The sequence below is a fragment of the Chelmon rostratus genome, chromosome 18 (assembly GCF_017976325.1).
Source record: "Chelmon rostratus isolate fCheRos1 chromosome 18, fCheRos1.pri, whole genome shotgun sequence".
Lineage (NCBI taxonomy): Eukaryota > Metazoa > Chordata > Actinopteri > Chaetodontiformes > Chaetodontidae > Chelmon > Chelmon rostratus.
In genome coordinates this window covers 23,836,354-23,853,936 of record NC_055675.1, presented here as the reverse complement: position 1 = coordinate 23,853,936, position 17,583 = coordinate 23,836,354, and the positions used below count along the sequence as shown (strand labels likewise).

The 17,583-nt window shown below is 46.9% G+C and overlaps 2 protein-coding genes across 2 annotated transcripts; both read left to right on the top strand.

The window, feature by feature from the left end:
• Positions 1 to 503: 503 nt before the first annotated feature.
• Positions 504 to 4,258, top strand: sprtn (SprT-like N-terminal domain). Its single transcript, XM_041958705.1, has 5 exons — positions 504 to 1,080; positions 1,289 to 1,388; positions 1,863 to 1,991; positions 2,079 to 2,361; positions 2,550 to 4,258. Exons 1-5 carry the CDS (start codon positions 752 to 754, stop codon positions 3,488 to 3,490), a joined length of 1,782 nt encoding a protein of 593 aa, XP_041814639.1. The 5' UTR covers positions 504 to 751; the 3' UTR covers positions 3,491 to 4,258.
• Positions 4,259 to 8,238: 3,980 nt separating this feature from the next.
• On the top strand, positions 8,239 to 13,901 carry fam89a (family with sequence similarity 89 member A). Its single transcript, XM_041958719.1, has 2 exons — positions 8,239 to 8,516; positions 10,111 to 13,901. Exons 1-2 carry the CDS (start codon positions 8,268 to 8,270, stop codon positions 10,393 to 10,395), a joined length of 534 nt encoding a protein of 177 aa, XP_041814653.1. The 5' UTR covers positions 8,239 to 8,267; the 3' UTR covers positions 10,396 to 13,901.
• The last annotated feature ends 3,682 nt before the right edge of the window (positions 13,902 to 17,583 follow it).

Sequence of the window (17,583 nt, the reverse complement as noted above, 5' to 3'; positions counted from 1 at the left end):
GATTATCAGCAGATAATAACATAAATATAAACTATATATTTTACGTATTGCTTTTTTTTCATTACTTTAATCACTACACTTCAACACAACATCCCCGAGTGCATTTTAGATTGGCCAACTACTGGACATGACGAAGACAACAAATCCCAGAATTCCTTTCTCTGATTTCAAACGGGCAAAAGTTTTGTCAAGTGCGTGAGAGTTACTAAAGACTCGAGCGGAAAAGAAGTGTCATAACCAGAACAAAATATGTATTTATTTAAAATCATTCGTGCATATATGCTATATAGCGATAATTAATTACACTTTCTTTGCTTAAAATATACATTAAGAACGAAGAAGTGGCTTTATTAACTGCACAACTCCACTTAAAAAGGATGGCCGCAGTTATGTATTCAGATGTTTTATTTTGAAATGCTTAACGGATGTTATTTTGGTTGTATTGTAGTACACTTGACAGTGAAGTGTTGGCGCTAGCTTTGGACTGACAGTTAGCAGCAAGCTCTGTCGGCCAACATGAAGGTGTGGACGTTTTTGTGGAAATAATGACACAGATTAGAGTATATCTACGGGTACTATGTATGACAGACTTTGGTCTGGCTCCGATCATTATGCCACTAATTGTTTTATAGCTGTGTACAAGCTACGCTAGCTAACGTTAGTTATACTCAGCGAGCTAACGTCAACAATTTAGCGTTAGCTAACGTTAGCTACCCCGGCTGACACCACCGGATTCGCTGTTTGTGCTGTTATGGATGATTTCCTGCTCGCCGTACAGCTCCAGGAGCAGTTTAACAGTGAATACGAGACGTCATTATTTTCATCAAACGGCTTTGAGGATGATGGCCTCGGACACAGCAGTAAGAAACGGAAGGTGGAGGTAGCTGGAGGCAGCAGGGATGTCGTTCCCTACTGGAAGCCGGCTGTCCAGCCCGAGAGGCCGATGTCCATCGTGGACGAGTCCTGGGAGATGCTGGACCCTAACCCCGATGTCAGAGCCATGTTTCTGGAGTTTAATGACATGTTCTTCTGGGGGAAACTCAGCGGTGTCGAGGTTAGGTGGAGCCCAAGAATGACGCTGTAAGTCACCGGTTGGGTTAGATATTATTGTGTTGTCACTGATGTCAAAGGTCAAAACTACACTGACTCGTAGTTGTGTGCAGTGATGCTGGAACTGAAAATAAAATGGTCTGATTTTTGAACGGGGTTCGGCGTGAGAAGGGGCTGTGTCCCTGTTTAACCCACCCTGTGTGACCTGTCCCTCATGTCTCCTGTGCTGTTCTTGTAGGTGTGCAGGTGTGTGTTCCTATGAGGGCCGAGGAGGACTGTGCTCAATCAGACTCAGTGAGCCCCTGCTGAAGCTGAGACCAAGAAAAGACCTGGTGGAGGTGAGGAGGACAGTCCCGCCGTTTCACAAGCAGTTTGAATGTCTGTCATATTCTTCTCTTACAACTATTAGAATATTTAAATCCTTCAGTGGTCAGTGAAGAGGATCAAAATCATCTGTCCAAGACCAAATGATCAGAATGACACTGAAAACCACACAACTGAATGGATCCTTTCTGCTGTTGTGTTCACACTAATAAAACATGTTATTATAAAGGTTTATGTGGGAACAACCAGTGTACTCAGGGTGAGTTTAAAGGTTAAAACAGTCACAATACATAAACAGGTGAAGAAAAGTATTTGATTCGGTTTTGTAAAATACACAAAATAACAACTCTTGTCTTGCATGTCAGGAGACTTTTTGCCTTCAGTTCCCAAATCCAGGCTGAGAAAGATTGTGAGATCAGAGCTGGAAAAGCAAAGAGAGAACACGTCCTTCCTCTTTCCTAGATTCATTATTTTCTTTGTGTCCACAGACTCTCCTCCATGAAATGATTCACGCGCTGCTGTTTGTGACCCAGAACAACAGAGACCGAGACGGCCACGGTCCTGAGTTCTGCAAACACATGAACCGGATCAACAAGGCCTGCGGGACGAAGATTTCTGTAGGTGTATCTTCTGTTACACGTTGTCTCGTCATAGCGTTTTACAGATGTTGCAATAATAAGACAACCGTGTGAACCTCTGCTCAGATCTACCACAGTTTCCACGATGAGGTTGATGTGTACCGGCAGCACTGGTGGAAATGCAACGGCCCCTGCCAGAACCGCAAGCCCTACTTTGGCTATGTGAAGAGGGCCATGAACCGGGCTCCATCTGCTCAGGACCCCTGGTGGGAGGACCACAAGAGGACGTGTGGAGGGAACTACACCAAAGTCAAGGAGCCGGAAGGATACGGCAAAAAAGGCAAGAAGGATGGTAAAAAAGACGTGAAGAGCTCAGAGAAGAAGGCTCCAGGAACTGGAAAACCTTCAGGTACGACTGCAGGCGATGAGCTTGTTTCTCTGCTTTCTGTTCCCAAAATGTTGAAGATAATATTTTTTGTTGAGTCGAGTAAATCACTGTTCACCACATGATTTCAAGAATCCTTCCGCAGCATCGTGTAATCATTTATTTGTCAGACGTCTCAAAGAAAGACTGAAAATTAGTTTCTTCCCTCTCAGGTTCAGGATCACAGGACATAAGGAACATTATCCCGTTCAGTGGCAAAGGCTTCCTGCTGGGAGGGAAGTCACAGTCCTCGACGTCTTCCTCCACATCTGACACGCCAGTAGTGCCTGCCTCGTCCAGCCTCCTCTTCTCTCCGGCCGACGGCCTCAGTCCTCCGGCTCGTTCGGGCCCGGATCACAAAGGGACCTCGAGCACCTTTCCCTCCATCAGACCAGCTACCTCCACGGGACAGAAGCCCCCTGTAAAGAGGTCTGTCAGTAACACAAGGGTCTTTGTCAGCATCAACGGCTCGCCAGTGAGGATCCCCAAATCCTGCAGCGGCAGCAGCCAAGAGGCAAAAAAAATCAAGCAGAGGTCCATCGAAGACCTCTTCAGCAGCAGAAGCCCCCGGAAGTCAATGAGTCAGTCCTCCACCTCGAACACAGGGACTGAAAGAGACTCACTGACATCAGCAAACAGGACGAGTGCCTCCTCTTCTTCTTCCCTCTTTCCTAAACGAGACTCAGCTTCCTCCCCCAGAACTGTCGTTCCATCAGGAACCAAAGGCAGCCCCGCTGAACCGTCACAGTCCAAGTACTTCAGTCACTCTGATGGTGACGGTGCAACAAGGGCTGCTGGTGGGGGTCAGGCATCGAGGAAGAGGCCGTGGGACGACCGCAGCAGCTCAGCCGCCATCTTTTCCTTCTTCCAGAAGACGTCAGGCAGCAGTTCAGCAGCATCGTCACCCGCAGTGCAGCAAAGACCTGCCACCACCTCCTCCTCGCCCTCCTCTACCTCCTCCCTGCATTCCTCTGCAGAGCTGCACGGTGTGACCCCCTCCTCCTCCTCCTCCTCCTCCTCCTCCTCCTCTGCACTGATGGTCAGCTGTCCCGTGTGCCAAGCGAAGGTGCAGGAGTCAAAGATCAACGAGCATCTGGACTCCTGCCTCTCCTGAACGAGGAGCAGCAGGGTGGAGGAGGGTGAGCAGTTAAACCAGCTGCCACGGGTGAGGAAGAGTTCCAGGCAGTTTGAAACGATTGAAACCGTTTTAATACCAGACTGGATTGTTTTCTCTGAGCCTCTCATGTCACCTCACTGTATTAACGACAGTTCCTCTGACAGTTTGTGCCTTACTGCGCTAACAGAGCGGGGTTTTACAGATTCACTGTTCACTGACTTTTACTTGAATTCATTATGTCGTTTTTATCAGCAAAACAAACAGATTTCTGTCAGTTCTGTCTGTTGTTTGCTCCAAGTTTGTGTATTTGGTGGAATAGTATGATGTGAAAGCACACTAATGGCTAAAATCCTGAAGTTACTATAGTATGTGTGTGTGAAAAGGTTATTTTTGGCTCCTCTGGGGACGGATGGCTTCGCTCGTCGCTGTAGTTTGATGCATCGGCTGCAGCTGACCTCTGCTGAACTGCGGGAATCAGGTTGCACTCTTACCAGCTATTTATTTCTGCATGTCTTCACACTGACCCTGCGTCCATCTGCAGGGTCACGCGGTGCAGGAGCGTCTGATCACAGCAACAACACTGACGAACGTCACGTCAGATCCACAGCAGAAGGACTGAGGACGCTTCAAATGCTTTTGTTGGTTTTATCTTCGATTTTACTCGCACAACATGAGAAGTTTAAAACTGTGCGTCCCACATCTGTGTTGTTTGTTTTAAAGGAAATCGTTCAATAAGTTGAGCTTCTGTTATATAATAAAACATTTTTCTGTTCTATTTAACAGGATATTTAATATGAAGCATCATTTCTGTCTGTTTCTAACAATTAATCATCACACTTAATGATAACCTCAAAGCTGGAGGAGGAGGAGGAGGAGGGCAGCTGCTGGTCAGGACTACCCCTCCCGTCCCTGCAGGACAGACTGGAACGAGGCCAGAGACGGTGACAAAGCATGTCAGCAAACACCGGCACATTTCAGTCAGCTGCAGCACGACGGTCTGATGACCTTCAGCCTGCACCTGCATCAGTTTTCAAAGTGTCAGAGCTACGAAATGTGACGTTTAAAGAAGATGAGAAGCTCATCTCCAACCTCCAACCTCAAATGCTCGAATGAGGAACAAGTCACATTTCTGCCTTCTGCATTTAGAGGTCACAGTTTACGAGGTGCACTTGAAAGCAACATACAACATCACGACAGGTGATATTTGTGATTTCTTCACGGCCTACAGACGAAACGGTGAACAGGGTGAGAAGAAGTGGCCCACCAGTGAGAAACTTTCCCGCCTTCCACAGACGCTGTTTCAGCCTTCATCTCCATCACCATGTCCGGTCACCAGTGTTCCTGAACGCACCATTGATGGGTTTTTACTCTGTCCTTATTGTAAACATGGATGGTTTTAGATTATAACACGTGCAGCCATTGTCACTATGATGACCATAAATCATTCTGACTGAGGGAGGAAGCTCTCATCCTCATCCTCATCCTCTCCGGAGGCCCCTCATGTCAGTGACCGCAGCTGTTCTGACCTGACTTGCCGTACTCTGACACACTAACTGAGGCTGACCTCCTCCAAACACACACACACACACACACACCAACACACACCCCCTCCTCCCTGTCAGACCTATTGTCTGTCTCGATGTCCCAGACGAGCTCCACGTTCAGTGATGACGAGAGGTTCCAGCTGTTTCTCTGCAAAGATCATTTATTAACATTTATTATTAAAGATTGTGTTTTTTAAAACATATATTTTAGTCTCTGTGATGTAAAGTCACCAAATTTAAATTGATTTTAGACTCTAAAAACATTAAAAAATGTGGTGGTGGTGCAGGAAAACGCTGTTAAACAACACAAACAGTGTGGATGAGGCTCTGAGGCAGAGTTTAAATCAGGCTTATCGCCATCACACAAGGAGTTTGCCTCAATATTCTGGTGCATTAATGTCACAAAAAACAATCAGAGGAAAGAAAAAGAGCGAAGAGTGCAGAGTTAAGACATAAAACAGAAAAGAATAAAACAAAATGAATTCAGAATGAACGTCCAGCAGCTGATGTGCTGCATGTTGGCTGATCTCTGGGCCTCTCGTGCCCGTGCGAGTCTTTACTGGACGTTTTTTTTTTTTTTTTGCTTTCCAGCAGAGACGTAAGCGAATGTCTTTCCGGCGTTATTAGCCAGCCTACGCTATGATGCAAACTCATTGTGCTTTTCAGCAAGGCAGATTAATACAAGCCTGCTACGTGACACGCGTCCCCAGGGGGTGCCGTCAAACGCCTAATCCGCTGATCTCAGGAGGCAGTGATGATGATGATGATGGTGGTGAAAGCTTATGGGTCCCTCTGCTCATAAAACCCTCACACAAAACAGATCCCTGATCCCTGATCAGTCTCTTTAAACTGTGCAGCTGTGGCCTGTCAGCTGATGGCTAATTGCTTTAAGAGCAGGATTAGTCTTAACGGAGGAGGTGTGACGCTGTTCACACGTGATGCTGTGTCAGCTGCAGAGCGTGAAAACAGTCAGTTCACCTTTGAGATGCACAAAAGTCACGTTAAAAACATATTTAGCAGTAAATTGAGTTTTATTTTATAAGTCAACTGAGCATGGGAGTGGGAGGAAACACGAGGACTGTAAGTGGCGAACGCAGTGCAAACACAGGAGCACCTGCAGGTTCAGGGAAGACTAAATGCAGGTTATTGAAAGTACTGAAATGAACTGTGGTTGGTTAAATATAATGCATGCATTTCAATGCAGGTTTGGGGGCCGCACAAAATGTGTGCGAGGGCCACCGTTGGCCCGCAGGCCTCACATTGAGAAAGGGGGTTAGGGTTAACAACAACAAAACTACACATAAAACCTGTTGTTCCTGTTGTTAAGTGTTTGTGTCTGCAGGAAATGAGTCAGGTTTAACTCATTTCACTCGATGATGAAGAGCACAAGGCTGCAGGCTTCACCCACCTGTCTGTGTGTGTGTGTGTGTGTGTGTGTGTGTGTGTGTGTGTGTGTGGCGCAGCACATGGCCCTCGTCTGTGTGTGGTTCTTTTGTGCGTTGCTTTCAGGGTTATTGTTGTGTTATTGTTGTGACGGGGCCGCAGGCCGGGGGGGCGGGAAGTGAGGCCCACCATCTGTCCTCAAGCTATTGTCCTGCACACACTCCTGCCACGACCCCACAGCCTCGACACTCTGCTGGGGGGTAATCAATGAACACAACCGTCCAGTCAGCCGACACACAGACTTTAAGTAGTGACACACACATGAAGAAGAGCAGGAATTAAAACTTGACATCATAATAAACAGCAGCGACTCATTTATGTTGCTGATATTTATTTATGAACAATCAAGTGTCAATTTATTTGGACTTGAGTGTCTCAAGTTTCTTCAGTTTTAATTAAATTCGAGACAAACATGAATTAATTAATGAATTTCTCTAATGCGACAGTTTATTTTATTCAGAATGGGATCCATATGTATGAACATGGTGTGTATGATTATTGTCACTTTGTGTGAAGAGAGAAACGCAGAGTTTTCCTGCCTGGAAGCGCTGGCAGGGTGACGCCCAGCAGCCTCTGCGTTAAAAGGACAGGAAGCGGATTTTACTCCACAGCCACAGTCCAGCAGCGTCAAGCGCACTGTTAGTCACAGCAAGACCGGAAGTCAGAATTCAAAATAAAAACCGAGGACTCATCTTCACAAGCACGTTTCTTCATCTTTACTGGAACACCTGGCCGGGATCCAAAGGTTATCAATGCGCATGTTGTTAGTAAAGTCAGTGACACTCTGGTGGTGGTTGTTGTCTGCTGGGAGATTTTTCCAAGAAGGAAAGAAATCCTGCTGAAACTGAATTGTTGTAATTGTTTGGATTTTTTTATCTACATAATGTCACGAGCGTAAAGAAATACAGTTTTCATTCATTTTTCCTTGTAATTGTACTTCTTTTTGAATTCTCATTGTTTGTGTGTTCGAATCAAATTATGTTAATGAATGGATTAGACAGTTGGAGGTTTGGAGTCATCGTCTGGGTGTTGCACCTTAAGACTCATAAAGATACTTGAGATTCAAACCAACAACCTTTAAAGGTCTGAAGGGTCCCCCTCTCCTTCAGCCATTTAGTCCAAAGCACTGAAACTCCATTTTTTTAAGCTTTTCAGTCTTTTCTGTTGACGCCAGACTTCATCGAGCCCACATCCTCAGAGCTTCAGAGCGATCCTCGATCATCCTGAGCTGCTGGATTCAACAGTTATAATTGAAAACCAAACCAAAAAATTAGAAAGAAAAAAAATTCAATTGGATATTTCTGAAAGTGCTGCCAAGGTAAAATAGAGTATGTGTGCTCATATTAACTGATCAATTAGTTAATTTTATTAGTATTGTCCAGTTTAATGAAGGATTAAATGAATAAAACTACATACTTTATGATATCATGGGTGAAGCAGGCACATTTGTAAGACTGTCAATCTCAGCCTGATTCCACGTGAATCATAAAATTCAGGTTTATATTATGAATTAGGAAAAACCCACATTTAGTGAAGTAAAAACAAAACATCGAGTTTTCACAAGGCGCTGTCTTATTTTATCACCACACCGGAAGCTGGACGGCTGTGTTCCGGGTAGCTTGACGCGTGTCGCGGCCGCCCGGGGCAGAGAAAACCACGGCTGTTGCTGTTTGTTTGCTGCGGGAGGCGACTGCTAATTCTCAGTGTTTATAGGACCGGATTTAACGACTAAACCGTCAACTTCCGTGTAAATAATACCTTTACTTCACTCCGTAACTCACGGGACGATGAATGGTAAGTCGGCGAACGGTTCGGTGGGGGGAATGGCCTGCATCGAGGGGCTGCCCCCGCTGCCGAAGAGCCTGAGCGGCTTGCTGAACTCGAGCGGGGGCTCCTGGAGAGAAATGGAGAGGATGTACGTGAAGAAAACCATGATCCAGGACGACCTGAGCCGAGGCAGGAACAACGCCGACAACCTGCTGGCGAACAAGCCGGCCAACCTGGACGCCGCCCTGGCTCTTCTGCGGAAAGAGATGGTAAGGTTTCAGGGGGGGTGTCCGTTTCTAGCCCTGCTCTGTCGGTTAATCCAGCCCAGCCGAATTCCCCAAAGAAACTGTGCTAGTTTGATGTTACTGGCTTTTGGACAATCCTACAGCCATGTTGGCACATAAATTCCGGTTTTTTACAAATGACTACATTCTCCTGGTGGATTCGGCAAACAGACCATCCACCATCCACCACATCATAGAAATAAAATGCCAACTTCCAGGCGTGGATCTCGCTTCTGAGCATGTTTGTGCTTTGTTATAAGTTCTGTTACATTAATTTTCTGAGGTTACCAACAGACCACAGAGTGAGTCTCTGTACATGCTGCCTGGTGTGCAGAGCATTTCATAAGCACGAGAAGATAAAAACCCCATTTTTATAAAAGGAGTCTGGCATTAGAAGACCTTACACAAGAGAAAACTGGATCAGGAGCAGCTTTGCACTGAATGAGACGAATTAATCCATTAGGCTTGTGCTGAATTTTAATCTAAACTCAATTTAGTCCCTTTTAGCTTCAGTGTAAAAGTTATTTTCATGAGTTTAAAGTCCTGTGGTGAATTAAACCGTGCAGGTGAGACACAGCAGCAGCAGCAGGTCTTTTCCTGACAGACACAGACCAGGTTTCATGGGGGAGGCAGACTCCTCCCTGACTCTTCGTCAGGACAGAACAAAACATCCAGCAATTTAGACGAGAGGAGTCGAACTGCAGCTGAAACTTTGCCTCTTAACTGTATTTTAGTCGCAGGCTTTAGCCACGCTCCCCCCCCCTGCAGCTTGCTCCCCGCTGCAGACTGACTGCTCTGATGCTGTTAATGTTTCACTCCGGGTTTGTAGTTCATGTTGTCTTAGAAGGCCGCTCGGCCTCAGTTTGAACCTGACTTGCACGTCTGCACGCTGTAATTTGGAAGACAAAGCAGTGACCCTCGGTTCATCCTGCACCGTCAGCTGAGCGCCGTGCAGGAGAAACGCCCGTTTCAACCTGCCAGCCGACGTTATTTTAGCCTGGGTTAGTTTTCATGACCTCCTCGTTCTGTTGAACACATTTTACGTCAACGATTCTTCTTGTAAAATGACAGAAAGTCGTTAAAATGTGTCATCAAGCCTCAAACTGTCACATTTGAGAGGCTGGAGCCAGACAACGTTTGGCATTTTTCTTTGTAATAACTCACAACGAGCCAGTCGTCAACATTTTTAATCAATAATTTGTCTTTTAAGCGATCGATCGATGACTAGCTGTATTGAGCAGAGTCCGTTTAATGCTTTAAATTCATCAACATTTCTTTTGATATTTAATTAAAAGCCTTAAATTGCTGCGGTTCTTGTCAAACGAGCTGGTTGGGCTTTGGGCAGGTGGTCTGTCTGGAGGACCGGTCCCAGTGTCACAGAGAGCTCACAGAGAGGTTTTATGTTTGGCTCAGGTGTTTCTGCTCATCATGCAGCTGATCGGTGACTCGCTCTGAACGAGTTTTTTCTTTGAACGTAGCCGAAGTTTAGAACCAGATATTTGTTTCAAGAAGGCCTCTGAAAGGCCGCAGGACTCTGAGGTGCACCGTGTGTTGATCGGGGTCTAACTCTCGTCTCCAGGTGGGTTTGCGTCAGCAGGACATGTCCCTGCTCTGCCAGCTGTGGTCGCTCCACGAGTCCATCCAGGAGTACAAGGGCAGCTGCCAGGACCTGAGCGCCGCCTCCAGCCTCAGCATGATGGAGAACGGCTACTTCGACGAGGACGACGAGTATTACCCCGAGCCCGGAGCCACTCCCACCGGGGAGCAGCTGGACGGAGAGGTCGGAGACGGGGCGGCAGCCAAGAATGGGAGCAGCGGCGGCGGCAAAGACGACAGCTGGGACTCCTTTCACGTGACCATCTGAAGCCTCGCTTTCGCCGTTCCTCTGCAGACGGGTTAAAGACGCAGTTCGGCTGGAGGGAAAGCTCTGGACACCTCCAGGACGGAGCCGGTTGGTTAGAGGTAGCAGGTAGAGATCTCTCAGAGCCATAACGGACCATCAACAACCGCCTCAGGTGAAACACAGCCCTGCTCGTGCTGCAGAAGGTTTGGTTTTTTGCAGCGTGAGCGTGAGCTTCATCGAGCCGAGAGGCCGAGCGTTCGGACTTATTAACTCAAGGATTATATTCCAGGACTCAAAATTAGGCGATATGTATGATTTCTCTTTCTAATCAGCTCTGCTGCTGCTTCTATATCAAGTGGGTTTTATTAGCCAGTCGCCCTTTTTGCAGAACTTTTTTTACATATAAAAAATATATGAACAAAGTTGTATTATTTATTCTATAATATAAATAACAAGACGTTTGTTTCCTGTTGCTCTCCGGATGCTTCGCGCTGCAGCTCTGGAACGAGGGTGCAGCAGCGTGGACAGGTTGGAAGCTGGGCCTCGACAGGAGAACTCAGAGGGTGGACTGTGTTGGTCTAAAGAGACGACGGACTGATGGACAGAGTGTGAAATCATTGGTTTACAGAAGAGCAGGAGGTGTGGACAGAAGCTGTCAGACCTCAGTAATGGAGAGACAGGCGGCGTCCTCAGACCTGGGTCCGGTCCAGCAGTCGGGGCTCCGCTCTCTTTCCAGCTGGAGCTCATGTTTGCTCTGAAAATGTGAAATGTTGAAGATGCTGGAAGCAGTTTGCAGTGTTAGCGAGTCCAGAGCTTCCCTGAGCCTTCAAGCTGTTGGTGCTCAGACGCATCGTGTGCAGCTTTGCTGTGTCGCTGTTTTCAGACCGGTGGTTTTAAAGATCCACGTGGTTTCAGTCTAATGATGGATTATACTCTGCTGAGGTAATTCCTTTCATGAGGCATCGACTTGGCTCTTATTTTCATGCTTACAGCCATCGTTCCCATCAAAAATAACTTTGCAATGACTCTAAAAAAAACCTGGTTAAGTGTTAATTAACAACATTTATCTCTTCACACAGTCAGGTAGCAGGTGCTTCGTAGCCAGCATGAAAAAAATCAGGATAAAATGATTTAATCAGCCGTTTTCCACAAAACCAGCTTTGAGACTCAAATTTTAAGATGTTGGCAAGAGTGGAGAAGCTGTGATTGGCTGTTTGGGATGTGTCACAGTGATGCAGAATGTCAGTCTGATGCTCAGCGACGTTCAGCTGTCGGTCACAGCTCATGCAGACCAGAAAGACTCGATCTGATGAAGGCAGAGACTCGGTAAGACTTTGTGTCCTACCCAGAATCTGAACAGAGTTTTTGATTGAAAGTGAAATTTCGGCCTTATTTTAGACTCAAAGTCTGTTTTTGCCGCCGCCGGCGACGGATGAAGACGTTTGGATGTTCTCACATCACGCTGAGCTCCACAGACCGGATGAATGATCCCTGCAGTCTTCCTGAATATCTGAACTGTGCAAAGGTCTGAGCCGGACCTGCAGAGCCACGGCTCGACACGCCGCGTGGACACGCCTTCGCCGCCGCCGCTCGGCGTGTTGTGTCGGTGCAGATCGCGTGACGTCGCCTGCGTGTAGGCTGGTCCGCTGTTTTCACAAACCAAAGAGACGGCAGCGCTCAGAGTGAGGTGTGTTCGCTTTAAGGTGCTGAAGAAGACAGCGTCCTCCGGTCCAGGGGGACATCTGTCCTCGCAGGTCTTCCTGTGGTCTCTGTCCTCCAGGACTCGCAGTTGATTTGACTTTGCAGCGATAGCTCTCGCTCAGAGAAACACGAGTATCTTCAGATGACGAGAGCAAGAGCCCATCGTTCCCGATCATATCACACCGACGCCGCGGCAGCGTCACGTCAAACACGGCGTTCAGATACTTTAGGAATGTTGCTAAACTTTAGCTTAGCATAAAGACTGAAAGCAGGGAGGAAACAGTCACCACGGCTTCATCCAAATGTCCCAAAGTGTGAAGCTGAAGCTCACTGACCAACGAACACTCTGTGTTTCATCTGATCCCACAAAACAAGGCGTAAGAAGAAGAAAGTGTTTAAATCTGAAACGTTCCCCCGTTAGCATCCAGAATGTGAGATTCACCGTCGAACCAAACAGAACGCGGTGGTGCTGATCCGCCGTCGGATCAACTGGACCGAATGTCTGTTAGTTTGAAAGCAGCGGCGAATCAAAGCTCGTTGGATCAGACGGCGTCGCTGCTGCTGTTTGAGAAACGGCAGTAAAAACTGACCCCAGACCTTTCATTGGATGTCGACACAATTAGTGCCTTTGCAGACCTTCAGCTCTCAGACCTGAGGCCTGCTGTTCAGGATCATTGGACTCGCTCGACGTGCGTTCGGTTCTTAAAGCTGCCGCGTGTCCAACGGTCGAGTTACATCACGACAGATCTCCCTGAAAGAGCTGCGTGTTTGCTTCCGTTCTTCGCGTCGCTGAGGAGGAAGCAGCCGTTTGCTTCGTCTCCTGCTGTCCTGGTGTGAATGAGCGGAAACATGTGGATGAAAAATCAGATTTAATCTTCTGCATGTCGCAGCTTTAACGTGCAGAACTTGTACCAGCCTTAACATCGTTCATGTCGTCAGTGAAAGGCGCTGCAGGCTGTCGTTGTGCTCGTTTGTGGTTGTTCTGCGGTCAAACCTGCAGCTACCTGACCCTCTCTGAGGCTTCATCACGCAGGCCGAACGCTGACTCCACTGTGACGAGTTGAACACCAGCAGATCGTTCTCTGAGCGGCGGAATAACGTGTGATTTCCTGCCGTCCGTGTGACGGCGTGACATGACGGCACGTCTTCGCCCCGGAGCCACGAAAACTTCTTCAAATGTTTGAACACGATTGTCATGTGACGCTTTGTTTGTTTTCCACTCACACGAAGACGTCGACCGTTAGAGGAGGAGGAACCGCGTTCCTGCCTGAAGTGGCCTCGATAGACCAGAATGCATTGCAGCCACGGAGGCTTCGTGTTCTGACTGAAGTGGAGGGTTTTACTGTAATCACAGTGTTCACCCCCGCCGTCACCTCACAGCCCTGCTTCACTGCTTCTTATGAGCCTCTCTGGGAAAACAGGAACTTGCACCAAAAACACCAAATTAGAACTTTTCAGCAGCGATAACGTGATGAGACATCGACGATGCTGAATGAAACACGCTGATCTGCATCAGGACGAGCTGTGGCTCGTTCTCACATCGCTCTCCACCTCTTTAACAGCTGTGAACTTCATGACTTTCCACTGTGCGTCGTTCATTAAATCACTCGAGTGGAGTTAACGTGATCGTGTTGCAGAATGTGTGAATGACCAAACTGCTGCAGACCTGTCCTTCTTATCATCCTGCTAACGATTTAATAAAGTGATTCCATACTTTCAGGTTTGCAGTGAGCTTTTTTCTTTGCACCTTTTCCCCAAAATTAAGTATTTATCCCAAATGTCTGGTTTCATTTGAGTCTTGATGCTCCTTTGAGTCGAAATGTTTGTTCAGTTTTCAGAAAGATGCAGATTACATGATATACAAAGAGTATAAAATAAATACTGACTGGTTTTATAACTTCGACTTCAGTTAACAATCACATTAGCTTCTGTTCCACTGCTCAGTTGAGCCTGTTGGCTAACATTTGCTAATTAGCACTAAATGCACTGCACCGCTGAGGCTGATGGGAATTCAGTCGGTCAAATGTTAAAGTGTTGATGGTTCGACTGATCACAAAGATTCACCTGCAGGGAAACATAAGTGTCTATCTAATTTCATCCAACGACAGTCATGACATTTCACTGCGAACCACAAACGTCAGCCTCATGGTGGCGCTAGAGCAAAACTCAGGGGGGCACCAGTCATTAGGGTTCATCCTCTGGGGAACGAGAACGACTGTGGTGAGACATGGAGCAACATTTCCATCCCTGCAGCCCCAAAAAACACACGACACCAACCTCAGTGAGACTCGGTGTTCTTCCTCACCGAGCTGCCCCCCTTCTTCCTCTCCTGATCTCATCTTCCTCTCCGGTCTGACCTGCATTTCAATGCATCCGGCTGCTGGTTGGCTGCCACGCCGCTGCAGCTCGGCTCTAATCGGTCGCCGCTGTGGCGGCTTTGATGTCGCGGCTCTTCAAACACTGTTTGTGTTTTCCTGCTCTGAGTTAAAATCCTCCCTGCGAGACTGAAGAAGTGGGTCATGCAACGAGCGCCTGAGCTGCGTGTGTGCACGCGAAGGTGTCTATAAAAACCTGTTTAACGGCGAGCTCCGACAGCTGGATGAAGAAGCTTTCTGCAGCCTGCTGGCATCAACCTGTGCTGTACCTGCATGCACTAAGACACTGAGTGAGGCGCTGCTTCAATCATCTGACTGCTGTAGTTAGTAATTACTCTGCAGAATAAGATTAAAAAACCTGCGATGAGAATAGAAAATATGACTGTAAATGAAAGCAGTCAGTAAAATTAACTCCTCACACATCAGTAATGATCCACCTGTATGATGTGGAATCATGTAATACTGACAGAATACTGTAATACTTAGAATACATTTAACTGTTGATACTTGTCTTCTTTTACTCAACTAAATGTGTAATCCATGGCTTGTGCTTGTAATGGAGTATTTTTCAAAGTATTTAAATGCTTTGAGGTTTTATTTATTTTTTACGCTTCCTGAACTGCTTTTCTTGTTTTTATCATGTTGTGTTGCTCGTTTCTGCCCTGAAATGCAACCACAGCAGTATATTTTGGATTGAAAATGCTTATTTCACACATCATTTGACATTAAAGCTTCAGGATTTCGGGATGAAGCGGGCTGTGGAGCTGCAGTGGAGCTGCAGTGGAGCTGGACGACAGCAGATCTGCATCAGATGAAAGGACTGAGCGTGTCTCCGTGTGTCTGAAAACTGATCCTGGAGCTGTGATGTGTTCCCTCTGCGCTGACGGCGGTGCAGTTGGCGTCATTTGAAGCACATGTTGTCTGTCTCTCTGCTCTCGTGCTGCCTCTCTGAGGAGATTAGAGCAGATTAACATAATCTTGATTGAGAGCGCAAATCCAAGGTGCGCATCACTCTCCCTGTGGTGAGGGAGGGGACAGATCCGAGCGGGGCGGTGGGCGCCCGTCCATCCCACCGACACACAAACCGAAGCCCCCAGCTGCTGATTGTTGTTGATCGACGCTCATTTCTGCTGCAGCGAGCTCCTGTTTCCTGTTCAGTCCATCGATCCCAGTGAAACCAGTTCACGAGACACCAGCTTGTGTTCCAGCTGTGGACCTGCTGTCCACATTTACTTCCTGATGACGTCAGAGTTCATCCTTTGGGTATTTATTTGTTCTTGTGCAGTTTTATGTGCAGCTTCCTGCTCACATGCTGCACTGGAACAGCTCTGAATGCATCAGTAGCCGTGATGTTAAAGGGTTTTTCTGTTTTAATGTGCACTGAGGAATATAAAGACTTGATGCTGATCCTTTGTGGTTGACATTTGTGGCTTTAGATGAAACGTCTCAGCCACTGTTGACAGGATTCCCCTGAAATTTGGGAGAGAAACCTGCAAAATGACATTCCCATTAGCTTTAGCATGATGTTACAGTGCTGATTATTAAATGTTAGCATAAAGATGGTAAAGATGCTAAACATGAGCATTAGAGCTGTTGAACATCTGCATGATGTTACTGTGAGCGTGTTAGCATTCTGGCATTAGCATTTAGCAAGCTAGCTCAAAGACCAAATGTGCTTCAGTGCAGCCTGACAGCCGCTCACGAGGCTAAACACGACTCGCACACTCGTTAGCGCTCACGTTTTATTGATGCAAAAGCACCAATTCAGAGCATCACCTCTGCTGATTACAACTTTTTCATGAATAATTTCAAATAATCATTATAAAATAAAATGATAAAGAAAACTTTTCAGCAGAGTCAGCGGGTCTTGAAGCAGCCAGGGGGGCGACCCGGCTCCATGCTGGACTCCCCGTCCAGCTGCAGACCTCAGGTCCAGCTTCGTCAGATTAAACCGCTGCATGCTTCAGGAACTGACCAACACTCCACAGACGCCACATTTAGAAACTGTTCTCAGAGATGATTCACAGACAGATCAAATTTTCTGCTGAACTAAAAGAACTGAAGGCTGAAATAAAAAAGGTCTGAAATGTGATTTCTGAGCCGACAGCTGCTAAATCTCACAGAACTCCTAATGTAACAGCTGACTTTTCTCCTGAATGTTTTTATTAGTGGAGCAACACATGTGGGTGGATGAAGGTTTGAAATACGACCAAAAAGACACAAACTGGACAGAACTTTGGCTCAAAACGCAGATCTGTGAAACACCAGTTCATCAGTCGAGCTGATCTGGAGTCAGACTGATCCACAGCGTCTTCCTCTCCGCAGACTCGAGCTCAGATCCACCCTGACACCGAACAACACATTCCACAGCCGTGTGCTGTCTGCTCAGCTATTCGCAGGCCTGTGACAACACGAGTGCGTTCACACACACACACACACACACAGATGTTTTATTTCCTCCAGTCACACGATGACAGACGCTTCAGAGCGCTCATATTCACACGCAGCTCGCTTCAAACTCGCTCTGCAGGTTCGGTTTCAAAGCTCCGACACAAGTTTCAGGACTTTTCTACAACAGGAAGTTAGTTCAATGATCATGTTTTTCTCAAATATCACACAAAAGTTAAGATTCGCTTTGAATATCAGAATATTTGGGAGACTTTCTCTGATCTTCAGGAGGCTGACTGAGAAATCTTTCCTCTGTGAATAAAACAGCAGCTTCAGGTCATATAAAGTGGAAAGATGTGGAGTTTTAGCATTAATAGATACGACACATGAACAGCTGCTCAGCCTCAGCTGGCGTGTACAGCGTCTCATTTGTTAATTAATCATGACTGGAGCACATTTTCTGAGTCCTGCTTTACAAAACGACGACGTTCAGAAGCGTCACCATTGATTTGGTGTTAAACTGATGCAACATGCAGCTGAGTCACTGTGAGAGGATGATCGGGTGCCTCGCCTCTCGCCACGCGTCCGGCAGGTTCAGCTGTTCCTCCACACTGCAGGTAATTCCTCTCATTCCGCAGACCTGAGGTCTGTTTCACGGCTCTGCTCAGACACAGCAGGACGTCTGCAAACACGCCTCCTGCAGTCCGGTGGACTCGACCTCCTCTGAACTCTGCGACACAAACAC

What these genes read in the sequence shown, in the direction of transcription:
- sprtn (XM_041958705.1), top strand. Translation starts at nt 752, where the DNA reads ATGGATGATTTCCTGCTCGCCGTACAGCTCCAGGAGCAGTTTAACAGT. An exon ending in TGGAGCCCAAGAATGACGCT is followed by an intron (nt 1,081 to 1,288) that starts GTAAGTCACCGG and finishes CTGTTCTTGTAG; the next exon opens with GTGTGCAGGTGTGTGTTCCT. An exon ending in CCTGCGGGACGAAGATTTCT is followed by an intron (nt 1,992 to 2,078) that starts GTAGGTGTATCT and finishes ACCTCTGCTCAG; the next exon opens with ATCTACCACAGTTTCCACGA.
- fam89a (XM_041958719.1), top strand. Translation starts at nt 8,268, where the DNA reads ATGAATGGTAAGTCGGCGAACGGTTCGGTGGGGGGAATGGCCTGCATC. An exon ending in CTCTTCTGCGGAAAGAGATG is followed by an intron (nt 8,517 to 10,110) that starts GTAAGGTTTCAG and finishes TCTCGTCTCCAG; the next exon opens with GTGGGTTTGCGTCAGCAGGA.